A 14416-nucleotide genomic window follows, 5' to 3' on the forward strand; every position below is an offset into this window, starting at 1 on the left:
TTTCGAGGGTTATGAAACTCATTTGAGGTAATTTTCCGATTATAATCTCAACGTTTTAGATTATAATATCAGCGTTTCTCTCTCTCATCAGTATTATATATTTTTTTATTTATTCTCTCTCATCTATTTCATTTATTTCTAATCATTTTATTCATTCTCTCTCATCTATTTAATTTTTGAGGAGTGATAGAGGGAGGGAATTTAGTGAGGGAATGACGTGGCATCACCTTTTTGGAAAATGTAAAAGTCGGAGGAAAGAGAGAAATTATTTGATTTTTTTAGCGCATTCCCTCACCAAATTCCCTCACCTAATCATTTCTCTTAATTTTTTTCTAATCATTTTATTCATTCTCTTTTATCTATTCTATATATTTATAATATTTTTATATAAAATTATTATAATAAAAAATATATTTTTAAATATATTTTTATTTATTATTTATAATATATGTATCTTAATATATAAAATAATGAAGCAAAATATGAAAAATAAATACACTTTGATATTTTTTATTTATAATCATAGTTTTAAAAATCAAACTAACCTTAATTAATTATCTAAAATACAAATACTGATTATAATTGAGATGAATCCTAAATTGAATCATAATATTAAGAGTGTGAGAGTGCACGAAAATAAATTGACAAAATAAATTGACAATTAAAAAATTAGGTCAGAGAGGGAAGTGTGAAAATGTAAAAAAGATATATTATTAAATACTTTTATATATATCTATATATTTTTTATATCATATTAATATTAAATATATTTAAAATTATATATTTATAAAAATAATATATTCATATCATTTATTTTAAAATATATTATTTTTTTAATTTAAGTCATTTATTAATAATTAAATTATATATTAACAAAAATTTATAAAAAATAATAATTTATTTTCAAATATAATTTATTTTTTAATTTAAATCATTTCATTTATTAATATTTAAAATTAAATTAATAAATATATATAATATTATATTTATATATAATATTAATTATTAAATAATATTAATTATTAAATAATATATTAAAAATATTAAAAATAAATAAGATGGGCGTATAAGCTGTATCAAAACCTACCCAAGCTTAACGATTAAATAAGTTAAGATTATATAAAACGTACCTAAGAATAAGCTGAAGTCAATAAGCTGAATCAAACTAGTCCGTGGACAAGGTTGTTTTATATTTTCTTAAAGAATTTTTTATTTAAAACTTAACTTATTATTATATTAATTTTTAACTATTAAATTATTTAATTTATCAATAAAAAACTAAAAAAATATATTTTATTTTTATAAAATTTAAATAAAAAAGATTGTAATAATTTAACAAATTTAAAACTCAATATTTATTGTTTTTAGATAAAAATATATTAAAAACCTCTAATGAATCTATTAGCTTATTAGATTTGTATTATTTTCAATTTATTTATTATTTTTAAAAATAATTGATATTTTTTAAACAAATTTTGCATAAATTTTCGAATTACTTTCTAAAATATATAATGTTTTAATTTACTATTTTTATTAATAAATAAACATGAATTAATCGTTTTTTTAATTTAAATATGTTTATTAATTTATTTTTTAATTTTAAAAATTATTATATTGAATATTTTTTAATTTCAACCTTGTTTTATTTTAATAATATATATTTTTTAAATAATATAATTACTATTTTATTAGATAAAAATACCTCTTCTTGCCTTATTTGAGAGCACTTTAGTAAACCAAACTTTTGATCAAAGAGGGTTATTCTAAAATAACTTTTGATATATAACTTTTTTTTAATTTGGACGATTTTACCCTTCTTAATTTTTTTTCTTCCCTTTTTCCCCATTTCCCGTTTTCGTTCCCCTCTCTTCCGCGACCGTTGCTCTCCCCCCTCCCCACGACTCACATGCCCTAAGCCCCAATCATCCCCGATCCCCGACGATCGCCAAGATGGTTCCAGTCGACTCCCCCACGATCGTCGGACGCCTACCCCTCGAGCCCGACTACCCGACGATTGCCAAACGCTTCCAGGGTGACTCCTCGACGATCGCCAAGCCCCGGAAACTCTGAGCTTAGACCTTGCTGAATATTTTTTTTCAAGTATTTTGAACGCCCAAAACTAAAGTCCCATGCCTTTCTGGACCAAGCCAACCGGCGATTGGAGACAAGTCTTTCCGTCTTCTAGTTTCGGGGGAGCAGTCAAAGAATGAACCAAACCAAATGAAGGATCAACTTTTAAAAGCCATAAAAATGGATAATAGAAAAAGTGTCTTTCGCCCGTTATCTCCTCATCTTCCTATTTATAAGCCACAGCTCACTTCGACGTTTCAATCATGACCATGGGAACATTTGTTCGCTTTCGTTATACCCCCGAATCTACTAGTCACCGCCTTTGAGCTGGAAAAAGCCGCAGTTTCAAGTAAATGGGTACTCTGAAATAGAGCGAGAAAAATTGAATTTGATTAATTCAACTTCTAAAACTTTGAAACAACTAGAAAATTACAAAAATGAAACCACGTTATACGCGATGTGGCTAAAAAGACTGAAAAAAAAGATTTTCTTGCCTACATTAAGATTTAAAACTTGTCGTCTACTTTCAGGAAATGTTTGGAACGGAGCCAAAAAGGGATATTTTGTGTATAATCCTACGAGCGGTATAAGAAGAAGGGAGGGAGCCTGGAGTTAAAGGCTACTGACCTAATTCCTTTGAATCTCATATGCCCACAATGCCAATGGTAAAGGAGCTTTCTGGGATCAGTACTGCTTGCTTTATTAAAGACTCACCAAGATCTCTCACGCTAATTGTATTGGTCTGCTACGGGTTTAGATAGGACAGGAAGAGAGCCCTACTCCCATTCTCTATTTTGGACTCATTTTATATAGTCATTGACTCCAAATGGATGGCATCTTTTTCTTTTGAGTGCGAGAACTCCCCGACGTTCGCCCAACATTTATGAGGTTAGTTCGACTACTCCCCGATGATTTTATTGTTTTTGCATGTTGAGTATGAAGGTTTTATGGTTTTAGTTTAGGGTTTAGGCTTTAGTGAGTTCTATTGTTTTGGTTTCAAATGCTTTGATCTGAGAAATGTATAGTCTTTCCTTAATCTGAATGGTTTGTGAACATTTTCCCATGGGTAATTGAATTGCGTGGTGCGCCAACACAATTGCATGGTGCGCCAACACAATTACGTGGTGTGCCAACACAATTGCGTGGTGCGCCAACACAATTGCGTGGTGCGCCAACACAATTGCGTGGTGCGCCAACACAATTGCGTGGTACGTAATTGAGTTGTGTGGTACGCAATTGAGTTGCGTACCCCACACAATTAAATTGCGTACCACGCAATTGTGTTGACGTACTACTCATTTGAATTGCGTGGTACGCAACTGAATTGCGTGATACGTAATTGAATTGCGTGGGGTACGGTTGCGTACCACGCAACTCAATATTTTGAATAAGTGACTACAATATTTTTTTCAAATAATTATTTAATTTACTTAAGCCCTATCTAAACGATTAGAGCGTACATTAATGTCTTGAAAAAAGAAACTGAAGAGGACAGGAGACCTTATCCGAACGAACCCCACCATCTAAATACGAAAGTCAAGGTTAATTACATCATCGGTGTGTGGGCGTGAGGGATGTAAATTTGACAAATGTGTGGAATGTTGTGTCAGAGCACCAACCAAGAAGATATCCTAGCATGAAGTCGATGTTTGCTCAACCTATTGTCATGTTTCTCTCCATGCCCCGCTCAAAATTTTAACAAATTGAGAATGTCATTGTCAAAGTCGGTAGAGATGTTGATTGAAAATTAACTAATATAGGTATCGTAGTTAAAACTAGGTAATACTACAACTAAAAGTCTAGACACTCATTTTTTACTCCCAATTATATAGTTTATATTTTTAATAAAAATTCCGAACCTATTATTTTATAAAATTCATATACACTTATTGTATAGATTATCAAATGAGTAATTATTATTGGGGTCAATCCAACTCCGAAAATAATTAATCTTGGATTTTAAATAAATAATAAATTGATAAAGATTATATTGGAATAATTAGATCTATTGTTAATATATTTTGAGTCTATTAAATAAATAATTAGATTAAAATTAGATGCATAATGTTTGGATGGTTAGTTTAAAATAATTTATTTTATTAAAATATATATATATTATTATTATATATTTTTCAAACATATATTTAATTTCAATTATTTAAAAACTTGTGTAACCAAATTATGCAATAAGTTTTAAATTTTAATCATTGAATTAGCAAGTTTTTCCTAAACATATTAATAATCACCACTCAAAAATGTTTCACTGGCAAATTCATTCTTTTGAGGTTTTATTTATTATTTTGTATTTATAATATCCAATAATTGTGGGAATCTCACCTTTATTAGTTTGGTATACCCCCAACCAACAAGTCATTTATTTATTTTGAATTTTAGTCAAGTATTTTAATCAATTTTGTTGGCATTTACCTACCAATACTTGTCTTGCTTAAATAATAATAAACTCAAATTAAATAATAAATGAAATCTAACTAACTAAGAGAAATAAAACAAAAGACAATCTCTTCATGTCTTGTAAGTAATAAAAAATTTAGTTCAAATGATTAAGTAAATTGTTATTTTTAAATAAATATGACTATTTAAAATCATATAAACAATAACCAACATTAAACAAACAAACACTCACCTTCATTTACTTAACAATAATATACACCTAATTAACCCAATTCCTCTCTTACATCAAAAACAATAATTAAAAAAATCAAACAAACAAACTCTCAAATGGTTGGGGTGGAAAAATAGCAAGTTATTTACTTCTATTTTCCCATTCCTAAAATCAAATAAAAAAATATCCTCCCAAAAAAATAAAACTACAAATAACATTGTGGGTATTTATATATACCCATCTAGTAGAGCCTCTTTGTTTGCCCATCAAAGTTGCTCTTTTTTTCAATAATCTGCCAAAAAACAAAACAAGAACCAAATTAACAAGGTTTTGATTTTTACTTTCTATGTTAGAATTGAATGTAACAAAATAAAAATAGAGGAAATACCTTTTTTTGTTGTTGTTGCAAATGAACACTCATATTATCACAGGATCGGACCGTCGGTAATGTTCTTTAAGCTTCGATTAACGGTTCTAATTTCTCGAAGATGTTGAAGGATTTCTCGAAGAAGATCCATTCCTTCATCTCCTTTCTTTAATGAACTAATACAATTCTTTAGAAATTCTCTATCGGCTTCCAATGCTTGAACCCTCTCGGAAATCTCATAATACTCGTACCCATTTTCGTGCCCATTCGATTCTCCATTTTCGTCGCTAATTGCGTCAAACAGAGGTAGAAGTTTCTTCCCTTTAACACCCATTAGCCTTCCTTCTTGATCATGATCATGATGATAACCGTTTTCTTCATCATCATCTAAAGAGAAAAGCTTTCCTTCAAGAACCTTAAGATGTTCCAATATTTGAACCCTGTCTCCCTCAAAAACTTCTTCAACCGGGGTGTTCTGATTAAGATCGAGCGAAGAAGAAGAAGATGAATGTCTCATCTTCTTTTTCGATTCGTATTCCATGACTCGTTTCCGATAAACTTCCAATTCTCTCTCGACTTCTTGTTTTTCTCGTTCTCTTTTCACCACGAGCTCGCTCATAAGCTGGAGAGCTTCTTGATCATATTCGGATTGTTCTTCCATCATTCTCTGGTACTGCAATGCCTCCATTTGCATTGCGGCTTTCTCTTCTTGAAGACGATTTATCATCGCCATTGTTTGGTTAGCAGCCACTGCTGATGCACTTCTTTCCTCTTCTAGCTCTGTGTATAAATCATATAGAGCTTTCCTTTCAGATCTTAGAGCGGATTTCAAACGATCCACCGATGTCATTCCGTCGATTCCCTCTGCTTCGCTTACTACGCTGCTGCTCCCGTCTAAAGATTCGTCTGTTGTGGATAAAAGAAGCTTCTTTTGTAGGAAATTGAAGCTGTCGGAAGAAGTTGGTGTTTCAGGAGCCTTCTCTTCATTGGGTTCGTTAATTTCAGATGACATCGTCTTGAATATTATATTTCTACATTGATCATTGTCTTCTTCGATTGAGTTTGGACAGAAATGTTGATCTGTTAACCCAACTGAAATGGGTTTCAGTTCAATTGTCTCTAACTCGTACTGGTCATGATCATCTAAGACAGTTGCAGATAATATTTTTAGAAAAATATGAATAAAATTGAAGAATAGAAACCAAGGAATGAATGAAGAAAATACCATGATCCTTTTCACCATGGAAGTTGTCGGAATTCGAAGATGAAGAAGAAGAAACCAGATCAGGAATCTCAGTCCCTATTGATACATCAGCTTCAGTTTCATTTATTGCCATGTGAGGAAATTCTTCTTCTTCATCTTCCTCATCTTCTTCTGCTGCTGCCGCCATGTCGGCTTGATGGCAAACATCAACATCAATATCCAGTTTATCTTGATCATAGTTTTCGGAATTGAATACAATTGAATTCTCATTCTCTTGAATATCAATTCTACGGAGAAGCACGAGATTGGTGGGTTCATCTTCTTTTTCTGTTGCTGCAGCCATGGCAGCTTGATGCCCAACATCATCATCAACATCAATATCAATATCCAGTTTATCTTGATCATAGTTTTCGGAATTGAGCACAGTTGAATTCTCATTCTCTTGAATATCAATTCTACCGAGAAGCACAAGATTGGTGGGTTCATCTTCTTCTTCTTTTACATTTGCTGCTGCCATGGCAGCTTGATGCCCAACATCAATATCCAGTTTATCTTGATCATAGTTTTCGGAATTGAGCACAGTTGAATTCTCATTCTCTTGAATATCCATTCTACCGAGAAGCACGAGATTGGTGGGTTCATCTTCTTCTTCTTTTACAGTTGCTGCTGCCATGGCCGCTTGATGGCCAACATCAATATCCAGTTTATCTTGATCATAGTTTTCGGAATTGAGCACAATTGAATTATCATACTCTTGAATCTCATTTCTATCGATAACCACGAGCTTGGTGGGTTCATCTTCTTCTTCTTTTTCTGTTGCTGCAGTCATGGCTTCTTGATGGCCAACATCAATATCCAGTTTATCTTGATCATAGTTTTCGGAATTGAAGTCAATTAAATTCTCATTCTCTTGAATCTCCATCCTATCTAGAATCACAAGCTTGGTGGATTCATCGTCGGCAGATGGATCCGTCTCTTTCTCCTCAAAAGTTGCAGCAGCAGCCATGGTTGTTCGATTTCCATCACCATCAACAACATCATCCGGTTTATCATGAACACAGTTCTCAGAATTGAACACAATCGAATTCTCATCCTCTTGAATCTTCATGCTATGGACAATCACAAGCTTGGTAGATTCATCATAGGCAGATGGATCCGTCTCTTTCCCATCAAAACTACAGCTTCTGTTGTACACAACCAATCCAGGCTCAAAAACCAAATCAACTTCTCGTTTCATCTCATGAAGTTGTTCTTCATCAGTGGTCGGATCGATCAATTCAATAGGAATAAGATTAAACCCATCATTCCCAAGAAAATATTCCAGATGTTGAAATCCAGAGGATCCATCAATATCCTTCCCTTTAAAGAAATCTTCCAAATCCATCTCAGAATCATTTCCCTTTTCAATTCTAACTTCTCCCTTATTAAAATCAAACCTTAACCCACAACAAGAACATAAACATAATTCAGAACCCACCTCACAATTCTCCTGCCGCAAGCCGGAAGAAGAACAATCCTCGCACAGAGTAAGCGAATCCGTCAGTTTCCGATGATTCAAGCAATAAGATGAATTAGAAACCTCGGAAGCGTGGTCTTCACAAAGAAGATCTCTGTAAAAACTCTTCCCCTCTTTAGGGTTTAAGAAATGATCGATGCGTGAACACAAGGGACAAGGCGGCTTGAGTCCGAAGTAGTCAGCGAACCTGACGATCAGATAGGAGAAGAGAGCGTTGATGAGCAAAAGAAGGATCAAAACCCATTCAAGTAATGAATAGACAAGAATCAAAGTCATATTATTTGTGTTTCTGTGAACCATGGTTGCAAATTTGTTGGCAGCCATTGTTGATGATGATTTGGTTCACAATTTTATTCAGAAAGAGAAATGAAGAAGTGGGTTTTGTACCCTTTGAAATGGAGAAGAGAAGAAGTAGATTTTCTTCAAAACCCAGTTCTTGAGAGATTTGAATAGGAAAGAAAGAGAGAAAGAAAGAAAGACAGACAGCCAAAGAGGACTGGAAATACTTTAAAACTTTAGAAAAAGAATGTTTTACCAAAAACTAAACCTTCTTCTACCACGACCAGTTCTTATTCTTAAGCAACAACAACCCATCATTACTCTCTTTAATTCTTAATTAATTCATTAAATTAATTTATGTAATTATATTTCTTCCTAAAAATCTAATAGATCGTACTGTTCATTTGTTGTCCAGTCCCCACCTATGTTTTTTTTTTTTTTCTTTTAATGTTCAAAATGTAAAAGAAGATCCAAAAAAATAATAGATTGTGGGGTTGATTTGTTGGCCAAAAAAATTACTAATAAATAATACAAATATACCTAAAATAATTTTTAAAAGAAAATAGCAATAACAATGAAAATCAGTTTAGATGTAATTCATTTTATATATATAAAAAAAACTTACAATTTTTAATCATTTGGAATTGTTTAATAGTGAAAAAAAAAATTAAGTATTAATAGAGATGTACATCAACTCTACTCATTGGTCTCTCTAAACAATTAAATATGTGTAAAAAAAATAATTGTTTTTGTATCAGTTTCCAAAATTGTATATAGATAAGTACAGAAAAAAATCAAATATAAAAAAAAAAAGATGATTTAAAAAATTAAAGTAAATATGTTGTCTTTAGAGTTAATTCATTATTTATTGTCATAATCTTCAAATTCTCTTAATCTACTTTTTTTTTTTTTTTACTTTACAATAAAAATAGTTTCTCATAATAAAAATTTTAAAAATAAAAAATAGTTATCTTTCATAACTTTGTTTCAAATAACATTTTATAGTTTGATCTATTATTTATTTGTTTTTAAAATGTTAAAGCTTGGGTTAATATTTCAATACATACTAAATTTAAAAACACAATATTTATCTAACAACTCAAATGCTGTAAAAACACCCAAATTTTAAGGATTTCATAAAATTGGACACATAATTTATTTTGTTGAGAACTAAGTTATACATATATTGTGATTTACTTAATATATGCAAAATGAAATTAAATGTTGAATAAAAAATATATTTTCTCTTGTTTTCAAGTAGACCTTTTACTTTATTTATGAATTTCATAAAAATGAAATTATTTCTATTTTAATATATTTACTAAAGTAAATAAAATATGAAGGTGGATTCACAATCTATCGAGATTTTCTTCAAATTTAAATACATTTAACAATCTTTTTTTATTACTATTAAAAATATGATTACGGTAATACAATACCACTTTCTTTCCTAATATAAAATATATTATAAGAACAACAAAAACTAAAGGATTACAAAAATAAAGATATCATGAATATATACATGCAAATTGCAAAAAAATGTATGTAAATGCTAGTGTTTTAAACTTCTCTAAAAAATTATGATTTCCACAATCTAGGATTGGACATTTGATCCGTAGTCATTGAAACCGTATTTGAAACACCTTTAATTCATTTAAACCAAAATTAAATTATCTATTTTAATAGTTAAATTAAGTTTTACTACTTTAACTACATTGGCTGAATCAAATTCATCTATATATCAATCTCCATTTTTAGTTTAGCGGCAATGGATATTCTCAGCCTCCCGAGGTCTCGATTTGAGTCTGTTAAACGTTAAATTTTACGTCTAGTTAAATGGTTAAGTGTGTTTACGGGTTATGTGTTTAACCCGTTATCCAATCAAAATAATAATTTTTACTTCAAGTAGATAAATGTTATGACTAAAATTGTATACGAATATTCGAATCAATTTACTAATAAGATGTATATCTAAATTAATTGATATTTTCGAATATAAAATTAAATTGATTATAACTGAATTATTATTTTACTTATTCCAGTGAATAACTCAAATAATAAGATTTAACAAATATATACTTACACTACTAATATTACAACATTTTGAAATTTTATAAAATATAAATATGTGATCTCTATGAATAAACTCAAGTCTTTTAAAAAGATACATGTGAAGAACATGATTATCATAAGAAGGAGATGAAGATGATCGACTTCCATCATTTTTACAAGGTCAAGTGGGGATAAATATTTAGAGTCTTTTTTTTAAAAAATTTGACCGAAATTCAATGGGTTATAATATAGATTGTCGGTAGCTGGTAGCTATTTGGAGGTATGGATTGAGGCAACTAAAAGACCGAGACGTATAAGTTGACTATATATGTCTTTATAATTTTCTAGTGAACTAACTATCTAGTTAAAAAGAAACCAGAGAACGTTTAACAATCAAAATAAATCGTTAGTTTTTTTAGTTTTTTTTTTAATAAAGGAGAATTAACATGATACCCCACAGCCATGGCCCTCGCTTAAACAATCAAAATAAACCGTTAATAATATTTTATAATGTCATTATTAAGACAATGTCAGAGTTTAGATCCGAGAATATGTTGATTCGTTTGGAGAACTCATTAATGTTTTTGAGAATTTTAGAGTCAATTAATTATATTATATTTTTTTAATTTTAATTCTCTTTTTCATGTTATGATTTTATCGTTGAGTTTAAACGATTTTTATTTTAATTATTTGAATATTTAAAAAAAAACTATTCATTCTATAATATTTGTGCTCAATAAAAATATAATAATATCTAAATCGTGATTTTAACTATCTTGATATGGATTTTTTTCTACCCCATCGGCTTTAGTACCAATTTAACATCCCAAACTCAAGTACCAAAACATACCAAAGTTATGACTCATTTATCAAACCAAAACATATAAATGTATTCATTTAATGTTATATTTCTATGTGGGACATCAGAACTCAATGTTAATAATCTAACTTATCAATTTATTAACAACAAAGTTAAGTGATTGTTTGAAATAAGTTAATTTAATAAGTTGCTCAACTCAAATTAAAAATATTTAAATTAGAATACATCATCACATGATTTAGTAAGTTTTGAATGACTCATGTCCATAATATAATATAAGCATAAAAGACAACTTTTAACTCTTTACAAATATTCAAAATATGACTATAAGGATAAAATATAGATATAAGCACTTTTGGACCCTTTTTTTATAAGTTGAAACATGCTAATTATGGATCAAATTTACTATATTGACTTAAAAACAAACATTATAATCATTAACTTACACTAGAATGACTATTTCTTAGATTATTAGTTTCAAATTTGATCACATACTTAAAATTAAGGTATTTAATTTATTTAATAGTTACTTTGCAATCATTTATCTAATTATTAGTTCTAAAAGTCTAGACAAATGTACATGAATTTACCTTCATTATTCAAACTTTTCTCTAACTCAACTCATGTCATATTCTTTTTTATCTTTGTTAGCTTGATCAAAACTATTCTCAAATTATTTTGATGTATTAGTAACAAATTAATTGCAGTGGTTCAATTTAAATAGATAAATTTTCATCATTGGCATTTCATCTTATACTATCATTTTGAATCTATTCAAGAAGGTAGAGTCACATCCCTTTATACTCTTCCAAATGGGCTCAACAATCTCTTGTTGAGAGGACTAATGAAAATGTGTTGGTCAAGAAGGTAGAGCAACATCATATTCTTCCAAATGGGTTCAACAATCTCTTGTTGAGAGGACATAACATATGTTGGTGAAACTTTTTAATAGATTCAAACATTTTTGTTTATCATGTGTATAGCTAGAATCATACTAAATATATGATTAATTAAAAAAAATGAAATTGAGACCAACATAGAATGTATTGTAAATGACAAAACATTTCTCCAAAATGAACATTCTAATGTGATTTTTGTATACTTGAATATCATTTACTTGTGTCATACTTGTATTCTTGTAAATTGATTCATAATGTTGTGGGTTTCAACTTTCAAGTTAAGTCAATTGTGATATGCTCAAGATGTTTGTCTATACCCACTCATACTTGATTTAATATACTACATTTTCATTTTTATTTTTTAAAATTCATATATATATATATATATATATATATATATATATTCATAAGGTAACAATATCTAGAACCTTTATACACTATTTTTTAAAAGTATATTATGAGCAAATAAAATCTTAGTTAAGATACTTTGATATTTTAACTATTTTTTAAGGTATATATACCTATATATTTTGTTTGTTAGATGAATACAACTTGTACACATTTTAATTATAGACATGTGAAAAATAAAAGAAAATTACAATTAAGATCCGTTTGGATAATTGAAATTGACATTAAAATCTAATTTAATTTTTATGTTTAGAAAAATTATAGAATTACAAATCCAAATTGTATGTTAAAAAATAATATAATAAAAATAATTTGAATATATATAATCTATATTATTAAAAAATATTAGTTTAATTTATTAAGACAACACAAGTGTTAAAAGTTTTGTCTTAAATTTCATTCTCATTAAAAAAAATTATATATATAAATATATATTATCGACATTTTAACTTCATTAGTTAAAAAAAAGTCAATTCAACCTGCTTTTTCCTAAATTTAAAAAATAAAATATCGGTTTAAAATTTTAATTTATTAAATTAAAAAAAATATCATTTTAAATATTTATTTCCTAATTTTTTTTATAAATATTAGAATTATAATTTCGAAATATAGTGGAATTGTGAATAGAAAAATTATATTAATTTGAATTTCATTTATAATTCTTAATCTTACTAATTTACCAAACCTAAAAAAAATTTAGAGTTGAAAACTCATTCTAATGAAAATACTATTCCTTTGCGAAATTTGAGGAAGGTGTGGATCTTTGGATCCAAATAAAAGAGTTGTTTTTGTAAAGAAGTATATTATTTTTTAATAATAAAAAAAAATTGTCCACTTTTCTCTGAAGTCTAACTCCAAACTGCATTTTGTTTGCCCGCTCCATATATTTTAATTCTTTTTATCAAGCGCTCCATCTTATTTTAATTTTGGAGGAGAGAAGAAAGGTGAAAATAAAATAAAAATAAAAAGTGGGACCCATGATCCAATGAATAAAAATTGGTAGGTCCAATGTTAAAGACTTAAATTAGGGTAGTGGGGCCCATGTATTATGTCTGCCCATTTTTATAATTAAAAAAAATTGTTAAGAATTTAATTTTCATTTAATTTAAATAAGCGAATTATATATATATATTTTAAGAATAAAATAATTATATGAAAGATATCAGCGTGGTCCCACAGAAATAATAAATAAATCCAAATAATATAAAAAATCAAAACAATTCAAAGATAATCTAAATATTAAATAGTACATAAGATAGTCAATTTAAAAAAACTAAAACCAACTTATCATTCAATTTGTTACCTAACAATAAAAAAGAAGAAGCATAATTAAGAACAATTATGTAAGTAAAAATAAATTTCAGTTAGTTAGGACAAGAAGAGTGGTAAACTAAAAAAATTTGAAATTTAATGAATTTAAACTCAAAATATAACCAACAATATAATCAAAATATATGAATAACACAAATTGTGATGTCAGGTAATAGAAAAATAAAAAAATAAAAATCATCAATTATATTGACTTAATTTTTTTTTTAAAAAAAATCTTTATCTCTTTTCACACTTTTTCCTTTTTATTTATTAGCCATTTAGAGCATCCTTATTCATGATCCATTTTTTTTGGTTATATCATGGAAATAGCTTTATGACCAAAATTTTGGTCATCGTGCTTATCTATGACCAACAAAATCTTAATCATTAATTAAAAAATATTATTTTTATTTTTAAATTAAAAAAATAATAAATAATTTTTAAATATAATAATAATTTTTAATTTTTAATTTTTATACCTAATAATTTTTTTTAATTTTTAAAAATAATAATTAATTTTTAAATAATAATAAACACGAAATGAAAATACATTGTTAACATAGCAAAAATTACAAACTAAATATAGTAGAAATTAAAACAGACGACGATAATTAAGAGAACAACACCAACAACCATTTAATTATTTCACGGCGACATCATATTTTGCCACCCGGTTGGATGATTACGCTTGAACTGTCGAAAACTTTCATATTCGGGATCAAAATCAGCGGAAGTGTTTGAATTATTGTTGTAGTTATTCATAATAATTTAGTATTAATTATGAATAATTGTAAACAAAGGAGGATAATAAGTAAAAATGGAGAAAATAGTTATTTTTTTTTGTGCTCCGAAATATAGCAAGAGTGG

General features: G+C 28.2%; 1 protein-coding gene across 1 annotated transcript; it reads right to left on the minus strand.

Moving 5' to 3' along the window:
• Positions 1-4700: 4700 nt before the first annotated feature.
• LOC124945588 (myosin-binding protein 2-like) lies at positions 4701-8283 on the minus strand. The gene is made up of 3 exons (XM_047486051.1): positions 6286-8283; positions 5082-6203; positions 4701-4985 (listed from the first exon to the last, which is right to left on the minus strand). Exons 1-2 carry the CDS (start codon positions 8102-8104, stop codon positions 5119-5121), a joined length of 2904 nt encoding a protein of 967 aa, XP_047342007.1. The 5' UTR covers positions 8105-8283; the 3' UTR covers positions 4701-4985; positions 5082-5118.
• Positions 8284-14416: the final 6133 nt, after the last annotated feature.

The sequence above is a fragment of the Impatiens glandulifera genome, chromosome 7 (assembly GCF_907164915.1).
Source record: "Impatiens glandulifera chromosome 7, dImpGla2.1, whole genome shotgun sequence".
Classification (NCBI taxonomy): Eukaryota; Viridiplantae; Streptophyta; class Magnoliopsida; order Ericales; family Balsaminaceae; genus Impatiens; species Impatiens glandulifera.